The 18,090-nt window shown below is 43.1% G+C and overlaps 1 protein-coding gene across 1 annotated transcript in view; it reads left to right on the forward strand.

Annotated features, from left to right (window-relative positions):
- The window catches only part of LOC131941292 (soluble guanylate cyclase 88E), a 42,428-nt gene that overhangs the window by 14,704 nt on the left and 9,634 nt on the right, over positions 1–18,090 (forward strand). Inside the window, exons 5-8 of the mRNA XM_059300472.1 lie at positions 3,859–3,949; positions 10,011–10,140; positions 17,057–17,203; positions 17,915–18,061. Coding sequence (XP_059156455.1) covers positions 3,859–3,949; positions 10,011–10,140; positions 17,057–17,203; positions 17,915–18,061 — 515 coding nt within the window. The remainder of the gene's footprint in view (positions 1–3,858; positions 3,950–10,010; positions 10,141–17,056; positions 17,204–17,914; positions 18,062–18,090) is intronic.

Raw genomic sequence — 18,090 nt, forward strand, 5'->3', positions numbered from 1 at the left:
ATATCGATAATAGTATATTACAATTTTAAATTATCAGTTAGTTTGCACAAAGTGTTATGAAAAAAGCAATGAAAAGTGATTTATTCGATACAATATACTAATTTTCTTCTCTCTAAAACTTTTGACAAAGAGTGTCGCCTTCTACCCACCCGCTCCGACCGTATGCTATTTTACTGAGCGGATAGCGATTCAAGAATCCGTGAGATTTAGTTCTCTTTAATGAAGTGATCTATGTGAGATGTAATGCAATCAAGTAAAACTATCTGATCTCTAACGTTGAAGTTGAGAGAAACGCAAGAATCGTACAAGGACCTAGTCGCGTCATTTCTTAGCGTTAATACAATTGGTTTATTTTGTAAACTTTAAAAGAGTTATCTACTCACCGATCCAGTAAAAATCCTGCGGTTTTTATTGGTGAAAAAGCGCCCCCTCTCCCCACCTTCTTGGACAAAATTGATAGAGCGGATTTGAAACGCCACTAACTCTTGTTTTAATGGCACACAAACGTATAAAATGCTTCAATACAATTAGTTTCTTTTCTAAGTGATAACGGTTATCTACTCACTAATCTAGTGTAAATTTTTCCGATTTTAGACTTCGAAAAAGCCCCCCACCCCTGTACAGCGTCCTTTTCCGGTCTCTGTTTCTTAAGGGTGTATGTTTTACAGTTACAAAATCAAGGTAGAAAACAGTGAAATCATGAAGGGTATATGAGTATAAGTAGTATATTAGGTCCCTTTTGGAGCGAAGGCGCAGGCGCAGCCTGGTACAACGAGATATAGTAAAATACTCAAGGCGCAGGAGAAGCAGCCTGGTACAACGAGAAATAGTAAAATACTCCAGGCGCAGCGCACAGGTACAATGAGATGTAGTAAAATACTCGGGATGGGGATGCGGAGGTGGCGCAGGCGCAGGGAGAGTAGGTCAGTAGATCAGGTGAAGGGGTGACCTTGTGACGTAATCACCGCAGGTGACCTAGTTACGTAATAACCATTATTTTTTTTAATTTTAATGAGTTTTTAATGAGTTTGAATTTTTTATTTATTTTGTTTTTAATTTTGTAATTTTTATTAACTAGTTACGTAATTTGATTATTTGTTTGTTTTTAATTATTTTAAATTAGTTTTTAATTAGTTTGAATTTTTAAATTTAAATTTGATTTTTTAATTAGTTTGATTTTACTATGTTTGATTTTAGTTTTTAAATTTTTTAAATTTTTAATTTTTTAATTTTAGTTTTAAATTTTAATTTTTAAATTTAAATTTTTTAAAACTTTTAAATTTTAATTTTTTAATTAGTTACGTAATTTAATTATTTGTTTGTTTTAATTAATTTTGTTTTAATTTGTTTGTTTTTTGGTTTTATTTGTTTTTTTTTTTTGTTTATTTGATTGTGTGTTTTTTTTATTTTTAATTTTAAAATAATCGAGTAACGCTAACGCGTACAAAAATAGAAAGTTCTTTGTGTCGACTTCCAACAACCATTAACGACATCTGTTTCAAATTAACTCAAAATATCAAACAAATTCGACCGCCAGCGAAGTATTCCGCGCTGCCCGTTTGACAGGCCGCGCCCGGTGATTAAGATTTATGGTCGACAGATGCGGGTTCACACCGTGCATTGGAAACGTAAGCAACAGCGCAGGTATGCGGCGCTGACGTATTTTGTAACCCACGCATCGTGCGGATGTCATGTTTTTATGGGTCTGAAAAAGTCATTATGTTTTTATGACCGTAGAATCTCTTTGTGGGGTAAACGTGATGGCTTTACCATTCCCACAGGGTTGGGTGAAGGGGGAGCAAGTGGGTGAAAGGGGAAATACTCCAACACCTCGTTGAGGTGGGTGAAGGGTGAGCAGGTGGGTGAAGGGAGAGCAGGTGGGTGAAGGGGGGGGGGAGCAGGTGGGTGAAGGGGGAGCAGGAGTAGGAGTAAAGGATATATAGTAAAAGACTCCACCACCTGGGTGAGATGGGTGACTAGGTGGATGTTAATTTTATTTTTTTTTTCATCATCTGTTAACTTTAAGGTTCTATAACTCTATATATTTAAATACGTTTTTTTATTCAACCGAGTTTACTTTCCCTAACGTAAGTACATGTAAAAGGGGGGGGGTCTCCTATAGATCTGTAATGAATTAGGCCTTTTTGACTATGACTTGTTGTCCAGGCGTTGACGTTTTTTTTTGGGGTACACGGACACACAGACACACGTACACACACACACACACACTAGGTCGGTAAAAGCGGAGAGAACTCATAGGTATACAGTATCATGGTTACAACAAAAGCGACCCTTATTTTATTTACATGAAAGAGTGTTTTCAAAATTATTGATTTGTACTTTAGAGTGATTTGATTGAATGATATGTATGCTAACGTCATGTCATATTTAGTTTTTATGTCATTATTTTGGTGAAATTTAAATGTAGACATTTTAAACGGTGTGTCATTTGACACGACTTACTATAACGTTGTTGTTTTTTAAAACTTGAAGTTTATAATCTAAAGCTAATTTTTACTAAGGTGATGAGGCTCGTTAGCCGGGGACAGCCACTCTTCTAGGAGAGTAAAGTTCCCTTTTCAAACCTGACGGTCAAGTGAAGTAGAGTTCACTTGTTTCTCTGACCTCAGCATATGAAGAGATAGTGTGGTCAGTACTATGCCCAGCCGCCTTTACTTTCCCCAACGTGAGTTAGGTACCCATCAGAGTTGGGTCGACACAGCGACGGTCTATTGTTCTAGGAGAGACAACTACAAAATCAAACAACTACTGCCTTGTATGTTCTTGGTTGGACAAAGGCTATGGAAGCAAATCCAAAAAGAAAAGAAGTCAATGGCCTCAATGGCGCATAACTAATTCACACGTATACTTAATTGCGTAGGAGGGGATTCCTTACAACACTAACGAAGAAGAAGAAGAATACCTTTACTAAATTTAAATAGGCAACAACTGCTCCTCTTTATACAAGCTTTTATTTAGTTCGTTGGTTTGTATGTTGGTTTGTAACTAATATTGTAACTCGATTTTGACCAACTTCAAATAAAGCGATTTCGTTGAAATTTTCCAGATATCATCTTCTTCAAGATCAATGTATGAATATCTTATTTTTAATCTAACTAAACTGGTTCAAAACCAAGGGGAGATAACACAATTCTACTAACGATCACTCGACAGATTACTTTCAACAGAATGGGAGATAACTAGCTAGATGCGATCACTCGATGACCCAAGCTGTGGTTCAGGCTGAATGTTGTTTAGTCACGGTTGTTTGGTCACGGTTGGTTGTCGACCATGTAGAAGGGGCGGACAACTGTCTTTTAGAGATCGCAGTCTACTGGCCGGGTTTTAATTATATTCAGTAATAAAAGGGGAGATAACAGGATTAAATACCAGCGATCGCGCGGTGAACTGTTGACAAAGTTGACTAAAGAAGGGGCAGACAAATGTCTTAAAAACAGTTGTGTCATCATATATTTAAAGAATTTAATAAAAAATACTTTTTTAAAAGCTTGTTAATGAATTTTTTTAAAAAAATTAACTGTTTTTATGTATTATGTTTTCATTCTATTTCATTCTTTGTATATTCTAGATATGCTGATATGTTTTTATTAACTCCACATTTTATTGCGATTTTACTAATAGAGATGATGGGCATTACTATTATTATTATTATGATTTTTATTATTACTATTGTTATAGTTATTATAATTATTTTATTATTATTATTATCATTATTATTGAACGTATAGAATGTAGGTCTACATCAACTTTATGATATGAAACAATGAACCATTAGCATGAACTCTTGACTGTAACTTTTGTAAGATAACATTTGTGCCTTGAACATTTTCTTACTAGACGAGCGAAGTGAGCCGACCATTCTTCACCTAAAGGGCCAGATGATGTACATGAACGAGTGGGACTGTATGATGTTTTTGGGGACACCAATGTCAGTATATTCTTTCTTTATTTTCTACATGTTTAGATAGATCAGCTCTAATCAAACACAAACGACGATCCTATACTAAAGGCTACTTAGTGTAATACCTTGTTTAATCTTCTACAGCAGCAATGCAGATCCATACCATATGCTGGGTATTAGATTTAGCTGAGCCTTGCATTGAGTTTTAAAAGTGTAAATCTGTTTTAAGAACTTTTGTATCCGCCAATATATGGTGTGAACAACATTGTATCCAGCTGTATAAAAGTCTAACATTTACTTTACTAAACATTTTCTTCACTTAGCGCGAACGCTGACCACGCCTTATGCAATGAAAAATTTCTTGTATAAAACGAAAAATAAAGTAAACAGAGATTGAGGTAGTGAACCAGAGAAGGCTACTACTTACAATTGTTATTATTGTTAAAGTTATAAGGAATCTACGAGTGCAGAATAAATTCCTATTAAATACAAAAATAAATGTCTAATACCTTGCAGTTTCTGTTTCTCATATGGCAAAAATCATTTAAATAAACCAAGCGCTTAACATATAGTTATAGAGTCTAATTTATTCTAATTCGATAAAAATATGTTTTTTTTCAACGCTTTTTATGCTCACTTGATATTTTGGCCTAGTGAAAATGTTCCCGAAAATATTTTGGCCCAATGACGATGTCACCGAAAATATCAAATTCTATATTAAAATATAATTTGGAAGCATGGTTTGAGAGTTTTATTAATGTGTGTGTGTGTGGGGGGGGGCTGTTTAATGTGTTTATAATTAAATATATCAATATATCAATAAATTATTATCGTCGTTAAATAAAGTTGCGTATAACTAAAAAAACATTTAGGAACATTTTTACAGTTCTACACATTTTTACAGTTCTACACATGTTTACAGTTCTACACATTTTTACAGTTCTACACATGTTTACAGTTCTACACATGTTTACAGTTCTACACATTTTTACAGTTCTACACATTTTTACAGTTCTACACATTTTTACAGTTCTACACATTTTTACAGTTCTACACATTTTTACAGTTCTACACATGTTTACAGTTCTACACATGTTTACAGTTCTGCACATTTTTACAGTTCTACACATTTTTACAGTTCTACACATTTTTACAGTTCTACACATTTTTACAGTTCTACACATTTTTACAGTTCTACACATTTTTACAGTTCTACACATTTTTACAGTTCTACACATTTTTACAGTTCTACACATTTTTACAGTTCTACACATTTTTACAGTTCTACACAAACTGCAGATGCTCTCATCTAGAGGAACAGACCAAAAAAAATTTTAAATAAATAAATATAGGGCCTATATAATTTGTGGTTTGTTTTTCTAATAGGTATTGGTAGCCTATGTTATTTTTATTGTGTCGTATTTTTAGCTATTGGGTTATTTATTTGCTTTGTCACTAATAACGTTCAACGTGTAGTATAAAGCACATTGCGTTTTGACCAATATCTATTTTATAAAATATTTTTCTCGAACAAGTATACCATTAAAATATGAAGGCCCATAATTCACGTGTAACGGTTACCGACGGCTAGTAATATATTGGACAAAGACAAATGATCAATTGTTCTTTTGTCGATAGTTAAATCTACAATCCCGGCCAAATTGTCGGCTATTTTAATTTCATGTACTACCTTCTTGAAACGTTTGGCTGATGTATACAGGGTTGTGTCTGACTATCACAGAAATGCCGTTTCAACCATTTATCTTTTGTAGATAGGAACTTAATAACTTCCAAAAATTGCTTTCATTTGATAAAGGCTCTCATAAAACTTGGAATTCAAGATGGCACTAAACACTGTTTACCTAAATCGCATCGATAATACTTTCAAGTATTATTCTGTTTTTTTTTTTTTTGTTCTTCTTTTCTGCTTATAAAATGTCAAATAATATGGTTCTGTCTTTTATTAAACAATCGAAATTTCGTCAAAAAATGTTCTCTCTCTTCAGTGGCGTAGCTAGGATTTTTGGGCCACTATGCAAAAATTATAATTGGGCACCTACGTCAATCTGTATATTGTGTATTTTATAAGTCCTAATTGTGTATGTATACGGTATTATTATGTTCTACCCCGGTATCGTAAAATACCTTTGATTTTATATCACTTTTATGTAAAAACAAACTAAAAAAATTAACTGTAAGCCTGTTACATTCAAGTAACCTAACACAGTAGCTTTGTTGGACGGGGTGGGGGTGACACTCACTAAACGCACCGGGTGATATCGAACCTTGTTACGCCACTAACCAAATACAAATTTTTAAAAGTTGCTCATGATTTATTTATATTTTATTTTTCTCATAAGTTTGCACAGTGATTAAGATGTTCCTTGAAGTCCATTTAAGTTTCTTCTGTATGTTCGATACTTAGGATGGCCAAGTTACTGGCCCAAAGGCATATCTACAACTTGTTTCATAACATCATAATAATGGAAAGACTCGGGGCGCCTAATCGTATACTACTGCCGAGGCGGCTGGAGGACACCCCTAAATTTTCTTTCTCCGTATCCCTAGGGCATCGCGCTCATTAAAACAAGTGTATGCGCCGTATGCTCACGGGGGGGGGGGGGGGGGGGGGGGGGAGCCCGGGCGCAGGCTGATGCACCCGTGAAGTTTGACCGTTGAATTAAGCAGTAACCCTGACCCCTTGTGCAGGACAGCCAATCCACTGACCCCAGGTACTAAGAAAGCCGCTAGGAAACTCTGCTTGGCAAACTGAACCGCCTTACTGTCAAGGAGCCGCTCTCCGAAAGAAATAAAAAAGATATTTAATGGCAGAAAACTTTATAGGAGTCAGAGTTTTTTTCTGCCTTCTCTTCGAGGGGGGGGGGGGGGGCTCTACTCAGTAGCGTACGCAGGGGGGGGGGAGCAGGGGGAGCTGCCGCTCCCCCTCTGGCCATTTTTAGCAAAGTGGCGCCTTTTTGGAAACTTTTTAAACTCAAAGTTTTAAACATTGATATTTGTTAAAAATTATCTTTGGTCGGCACATTTGAAACGTATATCTCTGTGAATATTGTTTTTTTAATAACCGGTAAAAGGTGTGTGAGCAATACTGTGATTTAACCCATACCTTCACATTATGTTAAAAATTATCATTAAAAAACACAATAAGTCAGTGCAATTAAATATGTGCATGATCTGAAATATAAGACCGATATTTAAGTTATATGTAGGCTACTATTACGAATGTTTTACTTCTATAGTGAAAAGCTGGGTTTTATACCGACTCTGATTTAAAAAAAACTTTCATTTTGCTGTGATACTTTTGCATTTATAATGACAATATATTAAATTGATTATTTAGACGAATAATTTTTGTAAAATCGAATAGTGTTAAGGTACTTTATTAGATTCTAAAGTAATTATTGATTTGTTTTGATATTTATAATAAAATGTGTAGACATATACATATTTATATTAAGATATTGATTATTTCCCCTTTTCGCTAGTCTTAATTGATGTATCAGGAATTATTATGTAATTTTTTTAAACCAGAATTACGAAACAGATTATGCCGCGTTCATTGTTTTTGGTTGTAGTGTGTTTATATATATATATATATATATATATATATATATATATATATATATATATATATATATATATATATATATATATATATATATATATATATATATTTGTTTTTGTTTAGAGTGATACCATATTTTTTTGTTTCGTCGGCCGACATTGTGTGTTGTTTTTTTTATTTCTTCCGAGTGCTTATTTAAATTTATTTTACATCATATCGAAGCAATAACACACACACACAAACATATATATATATATATATATATATATATATATATATATATATATATATATATATATATATATATATATATATATATATATATATATATATATATACTTATATAGAAAATATTACAAATTCGGCGCCTTTTTTCGCTATTTCCGCTCCCCCTACAACGAAAACCTGGATACGCCTCTGGCTCTACTCCTCGTATGTTGGGTTGTTAGGAAATTTCACGGTCAGTAGAGGTTTGTCTGAATTATTCTAAACGACTTCCAAATGTTTCTTGGCGATTGGATCATTTTTGTACTAATGCGTAAAGAACAGGGAAACAAACAAAAATCTCATATAGCGGCATAAATTAGATCAATAAACAAATTGTGATTAAGGTTAAAACTAGCAGTAAAACATTGACAAATATTCGACTTAGCTTGTTGTGAAAACACTGTCCACGGTTGTTAAAAGAACTCAATTGTAATCATGGATGGAATTTCGGTGAAGACGGCTTGCCCGACAATTCAACAATGCCTATAGTGTTATTGATACCGATGGGTCCTATACAGCCCGTCCCCAGTAAGAAATGTTTGGGGGCCTTTTTTGGAACTTCTGATTACTTCTACGGTAGAAAATAAACTGGATTTCCATTTTCTTTTAAAATTATTTTTATAATTCAAATATTAAAATTCCAATGTAAAAGTTTTTAAAAATGTAAAAAGGGAAAAGAGCCCCAATTTGCCTTGGGCCCCTATGCCTTGCTTACTCTAGCTTTACGGTAGCTACGCCACTGTCTCTCTTCTATGTTGTGATTTTCTGTTACAAAGTTTTTCAAAGTTGATGTGGCTGAGTGTCATTTTGTTCATGGTTACCTTTTTAACACTTGGACCTTTTTTTTATTACTTTCGAGTATATACAAAGTATAGAGAAAGTCTTGTAATCGTGCAAAAAAAAAAAAAAAATCGAGGATTTAGGAAATCTCGACGTTTTACACTTCACTAATACTGAAAAACATAATTTTGCAATCTTGTCCGTATGTCTGTGTGTCTGTAAACACGATAACTTGAGTACCGTTACAGCTAGGTTGATGAAATTTCATATATAAGTATTTTATTAAAATCGTAGATCCGTATCAACTTTTGAGTGATTTCCGATAACCGAAAGTGTTACTTTTTTACTTTGAATTTTTCAAAAGCCTATAACTTAAGTACTATTTCAGATAGGTAAATAAAATTTCACATGCAAGTAAAAGATCTAATTCTCTACCTTCTATCAAATTTTGAGTAATTTCTGTTGACCGGAAATAGTAATTTACGATATTTCTAATTTCTCAAAAAAAAAAACGCATGTAAATTTATAAAGTACTAATAATATTCCGCACTATTATGCATATTTTGTTTTGGCGTTCGCTTGGTGCGCATTTCTTTTTTCTACGAGATTCTATTCTATTTTAAAAAGTTTAAATAATTAAAAATCATGTCTATATTCCGAGTTGCCATCCCACGTAGTGTTATATAAGAATATTCAAGAAAATTTAGGGGAGATCACTCCCGGTTTATTTGTTGTATGTAGCTTGAAAAATGTGTCCAAAGTTTAATGATGTTTGTTGGCGATCTGATGTCTTTCAATTTCTTCCTCACTGCATATTTCTTCTTTTCTGGTTTTCTTTCCATTAAAATTTAGTAATATCTTAACTAACGAACTCTAAGCACCACCATTGTAAATAGTGTTATCACTTAGTTCTAGTCTAGTATTAAATGCTTAAAATATCATGCTTAAGAAGAACGGTTGTTAAGGACAAATCCATGAGCCGACAAAAAGTAAATTTCTGACACATATTAGTTTAAAATCTTCAGTTGAATAAGTTCCCCAAAAGGCTCCAATTTGCAGAAAATGACCGCCCCCCCCCCTAGCCTTTGCTTACGAGACTGCTAGTACAGGAATATATAGTTAGCTCTTGGTTGGTTCGTACTCTAAATATCGTTTTATCCTGCGTTGGTCTTTAAATCGTCTAGCCGTGAGGTTACACCCTTTTTTAAGATGTTAGCCTTAGCTTTGTTTCAGGTGTTAGTCTTATATATGTGTGTATGTGTACGTCTGCGCGTTGTTTGTTAATTTTGAACAATGATATTGCAATTGCCAAAAATTAAACAAGAAATTGAATATAGAGGAGAACAAATAACCTAACATTAATTAAGTAATGATGAAACCATTTAGATAAAAGCTGCACGCAATTCGCACTGCTTGGATTAGTTCTAAGGAAGAAAACTTTTTCCCTGCTACTTTCAGAATGAGTTCCTTGGACGACATGTTCCGTGTTGGACTCTACATCAACGACCTCAGCATGCACGACTCCAGTCGGGACCTCGTTCTCGCGGGGACACAGCAGTCAGCCGAGCTGAAGCTCGCGCTAGACCAGGTAAGTCTAGTGATGACGGCTGTCTGTAGGCTGGTTGTAGGCTGGTGGGTTGGTTGTAGGCTGGTGGGTTGGTTGTAGGCTGGTGGGTTGGTTGTAGGCTGGTGGGTTGTGAATGTAGGCTGGTGGGTTGGTTGTAGGCTGGTGGGTTGTGAATGTAGGCTGGTGGGTTGGTTGTAGGCTGGTGGGTTGTGACTGTAGGCTGGTGGGTTGGTTGTAGGCTGGTGGGTTGTGACTGTAGGCTGGTTGTAGGCTTGTGGGTTGTGTCTGTAGGCTGGTGGGTTGTGACTGTAGGCTGGTGGGTTGTGACTGTAGGCTGGTGGGTTGGTTGTAGGCTGGTGGGTTGGTTGTAGGCTGGTGGGTTGTGTCTGTAGGATGGTGGGTTGGTTGTAGGCTTGTGGGTTGTGAATGTAGGCTGGTGGGTTGGTTGTAGGCTGGTGGGTTGTGACTGTAGGCTGGTGGGTTGGTTGTAGGCTGGTGGGTTGTGACTGTAGGCTGGTTGTAGGCTTGTGGGTTGTGTCTGTAGGCTGGTGGGTTGTGACTGTAGGCTGGTGGGTTGTGACTGTAGGCTGGTGGGTTGGTTGTAGGCTGGTGGGTTGGTTGTAGGCTGGTGGGTTGTGTCTGTAGGATGGTGGGTTGGTTGTAGGCTTGTGGGTTGTGAATGTAGGCTGGTGGGTTGGTTGTAGGCTGGTGGGTTGGTTGTAGGCTGGTGGGTTGTGACTGTAGGCTGGTGGGTTGGTTGTAGGCTGGTGGGTTGTGACTGTTCCGTGTTGGACTCTACATCAACGACCTCAGCATGCACGACTCCAGTCGGGACCTCGTTCTCGCGGGGACACAGCAGTCAGCCGAGCTGAAGCTCGCGCTAGACCAGGTAAGTCTAGTGATGACGGCTGTCTGTAGGCTGGTTGTAGGCTGGTGGGTTGGTTGTAGGCTGGTGGGTTGGTTGTAGGCTGGTGGGTTGGTTGTAGGCTGGTGGGTTGTGAATGTAGGCTGGTGGGTTGGTTGTAGGCTGGTGGGTTGTGAATGTAGGCTGGTGGGTTGGTTGTAGGCTGGTGGGTTGTGACTGTAGGCTGGTGGGTTGGTTGTAGGCTGGTGGGTTGTGACTGTAGGCTGGTTGTAGGCTTGTGGGTTGTGTCTGTAGGCTGGTGGGTTGTGACTGTAGGCTGGTGGGTTGTGACTGTAGGCTGGTGGGTTGGTTGTAGGCTGGTGGGTTGGTTGTAGGCTGGTGGGTTGTGTCTGTAGGATGGTGGGTTGGTTGTAGGCTTGTGGGTTGTGAATGTAGGCTGGTGGGTTGGTTGTAGGCTGGTGGGTTGTGACTGTAGGCTGGTGGGTTGGTTGTAGGCTGGTGGGTTGTGACTGTAGGCTGGTTGTAGGCTTGTGGGTTGTGTCTGTAGGCTGGTGGGTTGTGACTGTAGGCTGGTGGGTTGTGACTGTAGGCTGGTGGGTTGGTTGTAGGCTGGTGGGTTGGTTGTAGGCTGGTGGGTTGTGTCTGTAGGATGGTGGGTTGGTTGTAGGCTTGTGGGTTGTGAATGTAGGCTGGTGGGTTGGTTGTAGGCTGGTGGGTTGGTTGTAGGCTGGTGGGTTGTGACTGTAGGCTGGTGGGTTGGTTGTAGGCTGGTGGGTTGTGACTGTAGGCTGGTTGTAGGCTTGTGGGTTGTGTCTGTAGGCTGGTGGGTTGTGACTGTAGGCTGGTGGGTTGTGTCTGTAGGCTGGTGGGTTAGTTGTAGGCTGGTGGGTTGGTTGTAGGCTGGTGGATTGGTTGTAGGCTGGTGTGTTGTGTCTGTAGGCTGGTGTGTTGTGTCTGTAGGCTGGTGGGTTGTGTCTGTAGGCTGGTGGGTTGTGTCTGTAGGCTGGTGGGTTGGTTGTAAGCTGGTGGGTTGTGACTGTAGGTTGGTGGGTTGTGTCTGTAGGCTGGTGGGTTGGTTGAAGGCTGGTGGGTTGTGACTGTAGGCTGGTGGGTTGGTTGTAGGCTGGTGTGTTGTGTCTGTAGGCTGGTGGGTTGGTTGTAGGCTGGTGGGTTGTGACTGTAGGCTGGTGGGTTGGTTGTAGGCTGGTGGGTTGTGTTTGTAGGCTGGTGGGTTGTGTCTGTAGGCTGGTAGGTTGGTTGTAGGCTGGTGGGTTGGTTGTAGGCTGGTGGGTTGTGACTGTAGGCTGGTAGGTTGGTTGTAGGCTGGTGGGTTGGTTGTAGGCTGGTGGGTTGGTTGTAGGCTGGTGGGTTGTGTCTGTAGGCTGGTGGGTTGTGTCTGTAGGCTGGTGGGTTGTGACTGTAGGCTGGTGGGTTGGTTGTAGGCTGGTGGGTTGGTTGTAGGCTGGTGTGTTGTGTCTGTAGGCTGGTGGGTTGTGTCTGTAGGCTGGTGGGTTGTGACTGTAGGCTGGTGGGTTGGTTGTAGGCTGGTGGGTTGGTTGTAGGCTGGTGTGTTGTGTCTGTAGGCTGGTGGGTTGTGTCTGTAGGCTGGTGGGTTGTGACTGTAGGCTGGTGGGTTGGTTGTAGGCTGGGGGGTGGTTGTAGGCTGGTGGGTTGGTTGTAGGCTGGTGGGTTGGTTGTAGGCTGGTGTGTTGTGTCTGTAGGCTGGTGGGTTGTGTCTGTAGGCTGGTGGGTTGTGACTGTAGGCTGGTGGGTTGGTTGTAGGCTGGTGGGTTGGTTGTAGGCTGGTGTGTTGTGTCTGTAGGCTGGTGGGTTGGTTGTAAGCTGGTGGGTTGTGACTGTAGGTTGGTGGGTTGTGTCTGTAGGCTGGTGGGTTGGTTGAAGGCTGGTGGGTTGTGACTGTAGGCTGGTGGGTTGGTTGTAGGCTGGTGTGTTGTGTCTGTAGGCTGGTGGGTTGGTTGTAGGCTGGTGGGTTGTGACTGTAGGCTGGTGGGTTGGTTGTAGGCTGGTGGGTTGTGTCTGTAGGCTGGTGGGTTGTGTCTGTAGGCTGGTAGGTTGGTTGTAGGCTGGTGGGTTGGTTGTAGGCTGGTGGGTTGTGACTGTAGGCTGGTAGGTTGGTTGTAGGCTGGTGGGTTGGTTGTAGGCTGGTGGGTTGGTTGTAGGCTGGTGGGTTGGTTGTAGGCTGGTGGGTTGGTTGTAGGCTGGTGTGTTGTGTCTGTAGGCTGGTGGGTTGTGTCTGTAGGCTGGTGGGTTGTGACTGTAGGCTGGTGGGTTGGTTGTAGGCTGGTGGGTTGGTTGTAGGCTGGTGTGTTGTGTCTGTAGGCTGGTGGGTTGGTTGTAAGCTGGTGGGTTGTGACTGTAGGTTGGTGGGTTGTGTCTGTAGGCTGGTGGGTTGGTTGAAGGCTGGTGGGTTGTGACTGTAGGCTGGTGGGTTGGTTGTAGGCTGGTGTGTTGTGTCTGTAGGCTGGTGGGTTGGTTGTAGGCTGGTGGGTTGTGACTGTAGGCTGGTGGGTTGGTTGTAGGCTGGTGGGTTGTGTCTGTAGGCTGGTAGGTTGGTTGTAGGCTGGTGGGTTGGTTGTAGGCTGGTGGGTTGTGACTGTAGGCTGGTAGGTTGGTTGTAGGCTGGTGGGTTGGTTGTAGGCTGGTGGGTTGGTTGTAGGCTGGTGGGTTGTGTCTGTAGGCTGGTGGATTGTGTCTGTAGGCTGGTGGGTTGTGACTGTAGGCTGGTGGGTTGGTTGTAGGCTGGTGGGTTGGTTGTAGGCTGGTGTGTTGTGTCTGTAGGCTGGTGGGTTGTGTCTGTAGGCTGGTGGGTTGTGACTGTAGGCTGGTGGGTTGGTTGTAGGCTGGTGGGTTGGTTGTAGGCTGGTGTGTTGTGTCTGTAGGCTGGTGGGTTGTGTCTGTAGGCTGGTGGGTTGTGACTGTAGGCTGGTGGGTTGGTTGTAGGCTGGTGGGTTGGTTGTAGGCTGGTGGGTTGGTTGTAGGCTGGTGGGTTGGTTGTAGGCTGGTGGGTTGGTTGTAGGCTGGTGGGTTGGTTGTAGGCTGGTGTGTTGTGTCTGTAGGCTGGTGGGTTGTGTCTGTAGGCTGGTGGGTTGTGACTGTAGGCTGGTGGGTTGGTTGTAGGCTGGTGGGTTGGTTGTAGGCTGGTGTGTTGTGTCTGTAGGCTGGTGGGTTGTGTCTGTAGGCTGGTGGGTTGGTTGTAGGCTGGTGTGTTGTGTCTGTAGGCTGGTGGGTTGTGTCTGTAGGCTGGTGGGTTGTGACTGTAGGCTGGTGGGTTGGTTGTAGGCTGGTGGGTTGGTTGTAGGCTGGTGGGTTGGTTGTAGGCTGGTGGGTTGGTTGTAGGCTGGTGGGTTGGTTGTAGGCTGGTGGGTTGGTTGTAGGCTGGTGTGTTGTGTCTGTAGGCTGGTGGGTTGTGTCTGTAGGCTGGTGGGTTGTGACTGTAGGCTGGTGGGTTGGTTGTAGGCTGGTGGGTTGGTTTTAGGCTGGTGTGTTGTGTCTGTAGGCTGGTGGGTTGTGTCTGTAGGCTGGTGGGTTGTGACCGAGGCTAGTGGGTTGTGACCGAGGCTAGTGGGTTGGTTGTAGGCTGGTGGGTTGGTTGTAGGCTGGTGGGTTGGTTGTAGGCTGGTGGGTTGGTTGTAGGCTGGTGGGTTGGTTGTAGGCTGGTGGGTTGTGACTGTAGGCTGGTGGGTTGGTTGTAGGCTGGTGGGTTGTGACTGTAGGCTGGTGGGTTGGTTGTAGGCTTGTGGGTTGTGTCTGTAGGCTGGTGGGTTGTGACTGTAGGCTGGTGGGTTGTGACTGTAGGCTGGTGGGTTGGTTGTAGGCTGGTGGGTTGGTTGTAGGCTGGTGGGTTGGTTGTAGGCTGGTGGGTTGGTTGTAGGCTGGTGGGTTGGTTGTAGGCTGGTGGGTTGTGACTGTAGGCTGGTGGGTTGGTTGTAGGCTGGTGGGTTGTGACTGTAGGCTGGTTGTAGGCTTGTGGGTTGTGTCTTTAGGCTGGTGGGTTGGCTGTAGGCGGGTGGGTTGTGACTGTAGGCTGGTGGGTTGTGTCTGTAGGCTGGTGGGTTGTGACTGTAGGCTGGTGGGTTGTGTCTGTAGGCTGGTGGGTTGGTTGTAAGCTGGTGGGTTGTGACTGTAGGCTGGTGGGTTGTGACTGTAGGCTGTTGGGTTGGTTGTAGGCTGGTGGGTTGTGTCTGTAGGCTGGTGGGTTGTGACTGTAGGCTGGTGGGTTGTGTCTGTAGGCTGGTGGGTTGTGACTGTAGGCTGGTGGGTTGTGTCTGTAGGCTGGTGGGTTGTGACTGTAGGCTGGTGGGTTGTGACTGTAGGCTGGTGGGTTGTGACTGTAGGCTGGTGGGTTGGTTGTAGGCTGGTGGGTTGTGTCTGTAGGCTGGTGGGTTGTGTCTGTAGGCTGGTGGGTTGTGACTGTAGGCTGGTGGGTTGTGACTGTAGGCTGGTGGGTTGTGTCTGTAGGCTGGTGGGTTGTGACTGTAGGCTGGTGGGTTGTGTCTGTAGGCTGGTGGGTTGTGTCTGTAGGCTGGTGGGTTGTGACTGTAGGCTGGTGGGTTGGTTGTAGGCTGGTGGGTTGTGTCTGTAGGCTGGTGGGTTGTGTCTGTAGGCTGGTGGGTTGTGACTGTAGGCTGGTGGGTTGTGTCTGTAGGCTGGTGGGTTGTGTCTGTAGGCTGGTGGGTTGTGACTGTAGGCTGGTGGGTTGGTTGTAGGCTGGTGGGTTGTGTCTGTAGGCTGGTGGGTTGTGTCTGTAGACTGGTGGGTTGTGACTGTAGGCTGGTGGGTCGTGACTGTAGGCTGGTTGGTTGGTTGTAGGCTGGTGGGTTGTGACTGTAGGCTGGTGGGTTGTGACTGTAGGCTGGTGGGTTGTGTCTGTAGGCTGGTGGGTTGGTTGTAGGCTGGTGGGTTGTGACTGTAGGCTGGTGGGTTGTGACTGTAAGCTGGTGGGTTGTGACTGTAGGCTGGTGGGTTGGTTGTAGGCTGGTGGGTTGGTTGTAGGCTGGTGGGTTGTGACTGTAGGCTGGTGGGTTGTGACTGTAGGCTGGTGGGTTGGTTGTAGGCTGGTGGGTTGGTTGTAGGCTGGTGGGTTGTGACTGTAGGCTGGTGGGTTGTGTCTGTAGGCTGGTGGGTTGTGTCTGTAGGCTGGTGGGTTGTGACTGTAGGCTGGTGTGTTGTGTCTGTAGGCTGGTGGGTTGGTTGTAGGCTGGTGGGTTGTGTCTGTAGGCTGGTGGGTTGGTTGTAGGCTGGTGGGTTGTGTCTGTAGGCTGGTGGGTTGGTTGTAGGCTGGTAGGTTGTGTCTGTAGGCTGGTGGGTTGTGTCTGTAGGCTGGTGGGTTGGTTGTAGGCTGGTGGGTTGTGTCTGTAGGCTGGTGGGTTGGTTGTAGGCTGGTGGGTTGTGTCTGTAGGCTGGTGGGTTGGTTGTAGGCTGGTGGGTTGTGTCTGTAGGCTGGTGGGTTGGTTGTAGGCTGGTGGGTTGTGTCTGTAGGCTGGTGGGTTGGTTGTAGGCTGGTGGGTTGTGTCTGTAGGCTGGTGGGTTGGTTGTAGGCTGGTGGGTTGTGACTGTAGGCTGGTGGGTTGGTTGTAGGCTGGTGGGTTGGTTGTAGGCTGGTGGGTTGGTTGTAGGCTGGTGGGTTGTGTCTGTAGGCTGGTGGGTTGTGACTGTGGGCTGGTGGGTTGTGACTGTAGGCTGGTGGGTTGTGACTGTAGGCTGGTGGGTTGTGACTGTAGGCTGGTGGGTTGTGTCTATAGGCTGGTGGGTTGTGTCTGTAGGCTGGTGGGTTGTGTCTGTAGGCTGGTGGGTTGGTTGTAGGCTGGTGGGTTGTGTCTGTAGGCTGGTGGGTTGTGTCTGTAGGCTGGTGGGTTGGTTGTAGGCTGGTGGGTTGTGACTGTAGGCTGGTGGGTTGTGAGTGTAGGCTGGTGGGTTGTGTCTGTAGGCTGGTGGGTTGTGTCTGTAGGCTGGTGGGTTGTGTCTGTAGGATGGTGGGTTGTGTCCGTAGGATGGTGGGTTGTGTCTGTAGGATGGTGGGTTGTCTGTATACATCTAGCTCTGTTTGTGCAGGAACAAGAGAAGAGCCGACTGCTGGAGCAGAGCATGATCAAGTTGGACCAGGAGATGCAGCGCACAGACGCGTTGCTCTACCAGATGATTCCAAAACCTGTTGCAGATCGTCTGAGGAAAGGTGTGCCGTCTGTGGAAACTTGCCAGGTCAACATCTGCTACTTGTCTGGTCAACATCTGCTTCTTGTCTGGTCAACATCTTCTTGTCTGGTCAACATCTTCTTGTCTGGTTAACATCTTCTTGCCAGGTCAACATCTGCTACTTGTCTGGTCAACATCTTGTCTGGTCAACATCCGCTTCTTGTCTGGTCAACATCTGCTTCTTGTCTGCTCAACATCTTCTTGTCTGGTCAACATCTTCTTGTCTGGTTAACATCTGCATCTTGTCTGGTCAACATCTTCTTGTCTGGTCAACATCTTCTTGTCTGGTCAACATCTTCTTCTTGTCTGGTCAACATCTTCTTGTCTGGTCAACATCTTCTTGTCTGGTCAACATCTGCTTCTTGTCTGGTCAACATCTGCTTCTTGTCTGGTCAACATCCGCTTCTTATCTGGTCAACATCTGCTTCTTGTCTGGTCAACATCTTCTTATCTGGTCAACATCTTCTTGTCTGGTCAACATCTTCTTGTCTGGTCAACATCTTCTTGTCTGGTCAACATTTGCTTCTTATCTGACCCAATAAACGGCTAATTGGACCAATTTTTTTTAATAGGTCACATATTCGGTTAACTGGTTTTTTTTTGCCAAAATAGCACTTGCGTTAATAGTTGATGTGGAGATGATGTGATTCATTTGAAAATGTAACCTTTCTAATACTGTGTGATGTTTGAAGATGTTGCTGGTCTGACTTTCCCCAGGTTTTTGACAACGTGACCATACTGTTCAGTGACGTGGTCGGCTTCACCACCATCTGCAGCCAAATCACACCCATGGAGGTCGTCTCCATGCTCAACGCTATGTACACCCAGTTTGATCAACTGAGTGAGGGTCATAGTGTTTACAAGGTGAGGGTCATAGTGTTTACAAGGTGAGG

This window comes from Physella acuta, unplaced genomic scaffold (assembly GCF_028476545.2).
Source record: "Physella acuta isolate Inbredline_101_S28 unplaced genomic scaffold, ASM2847654v3 ptg000355l, whole genome shotgun sequence".
In the NCBI taxonomy this organism is placed as follows: Eukaryota; Metazoa; Mollusca; class Gastropoda; family Physidae; genus Physella; species Physella acuta.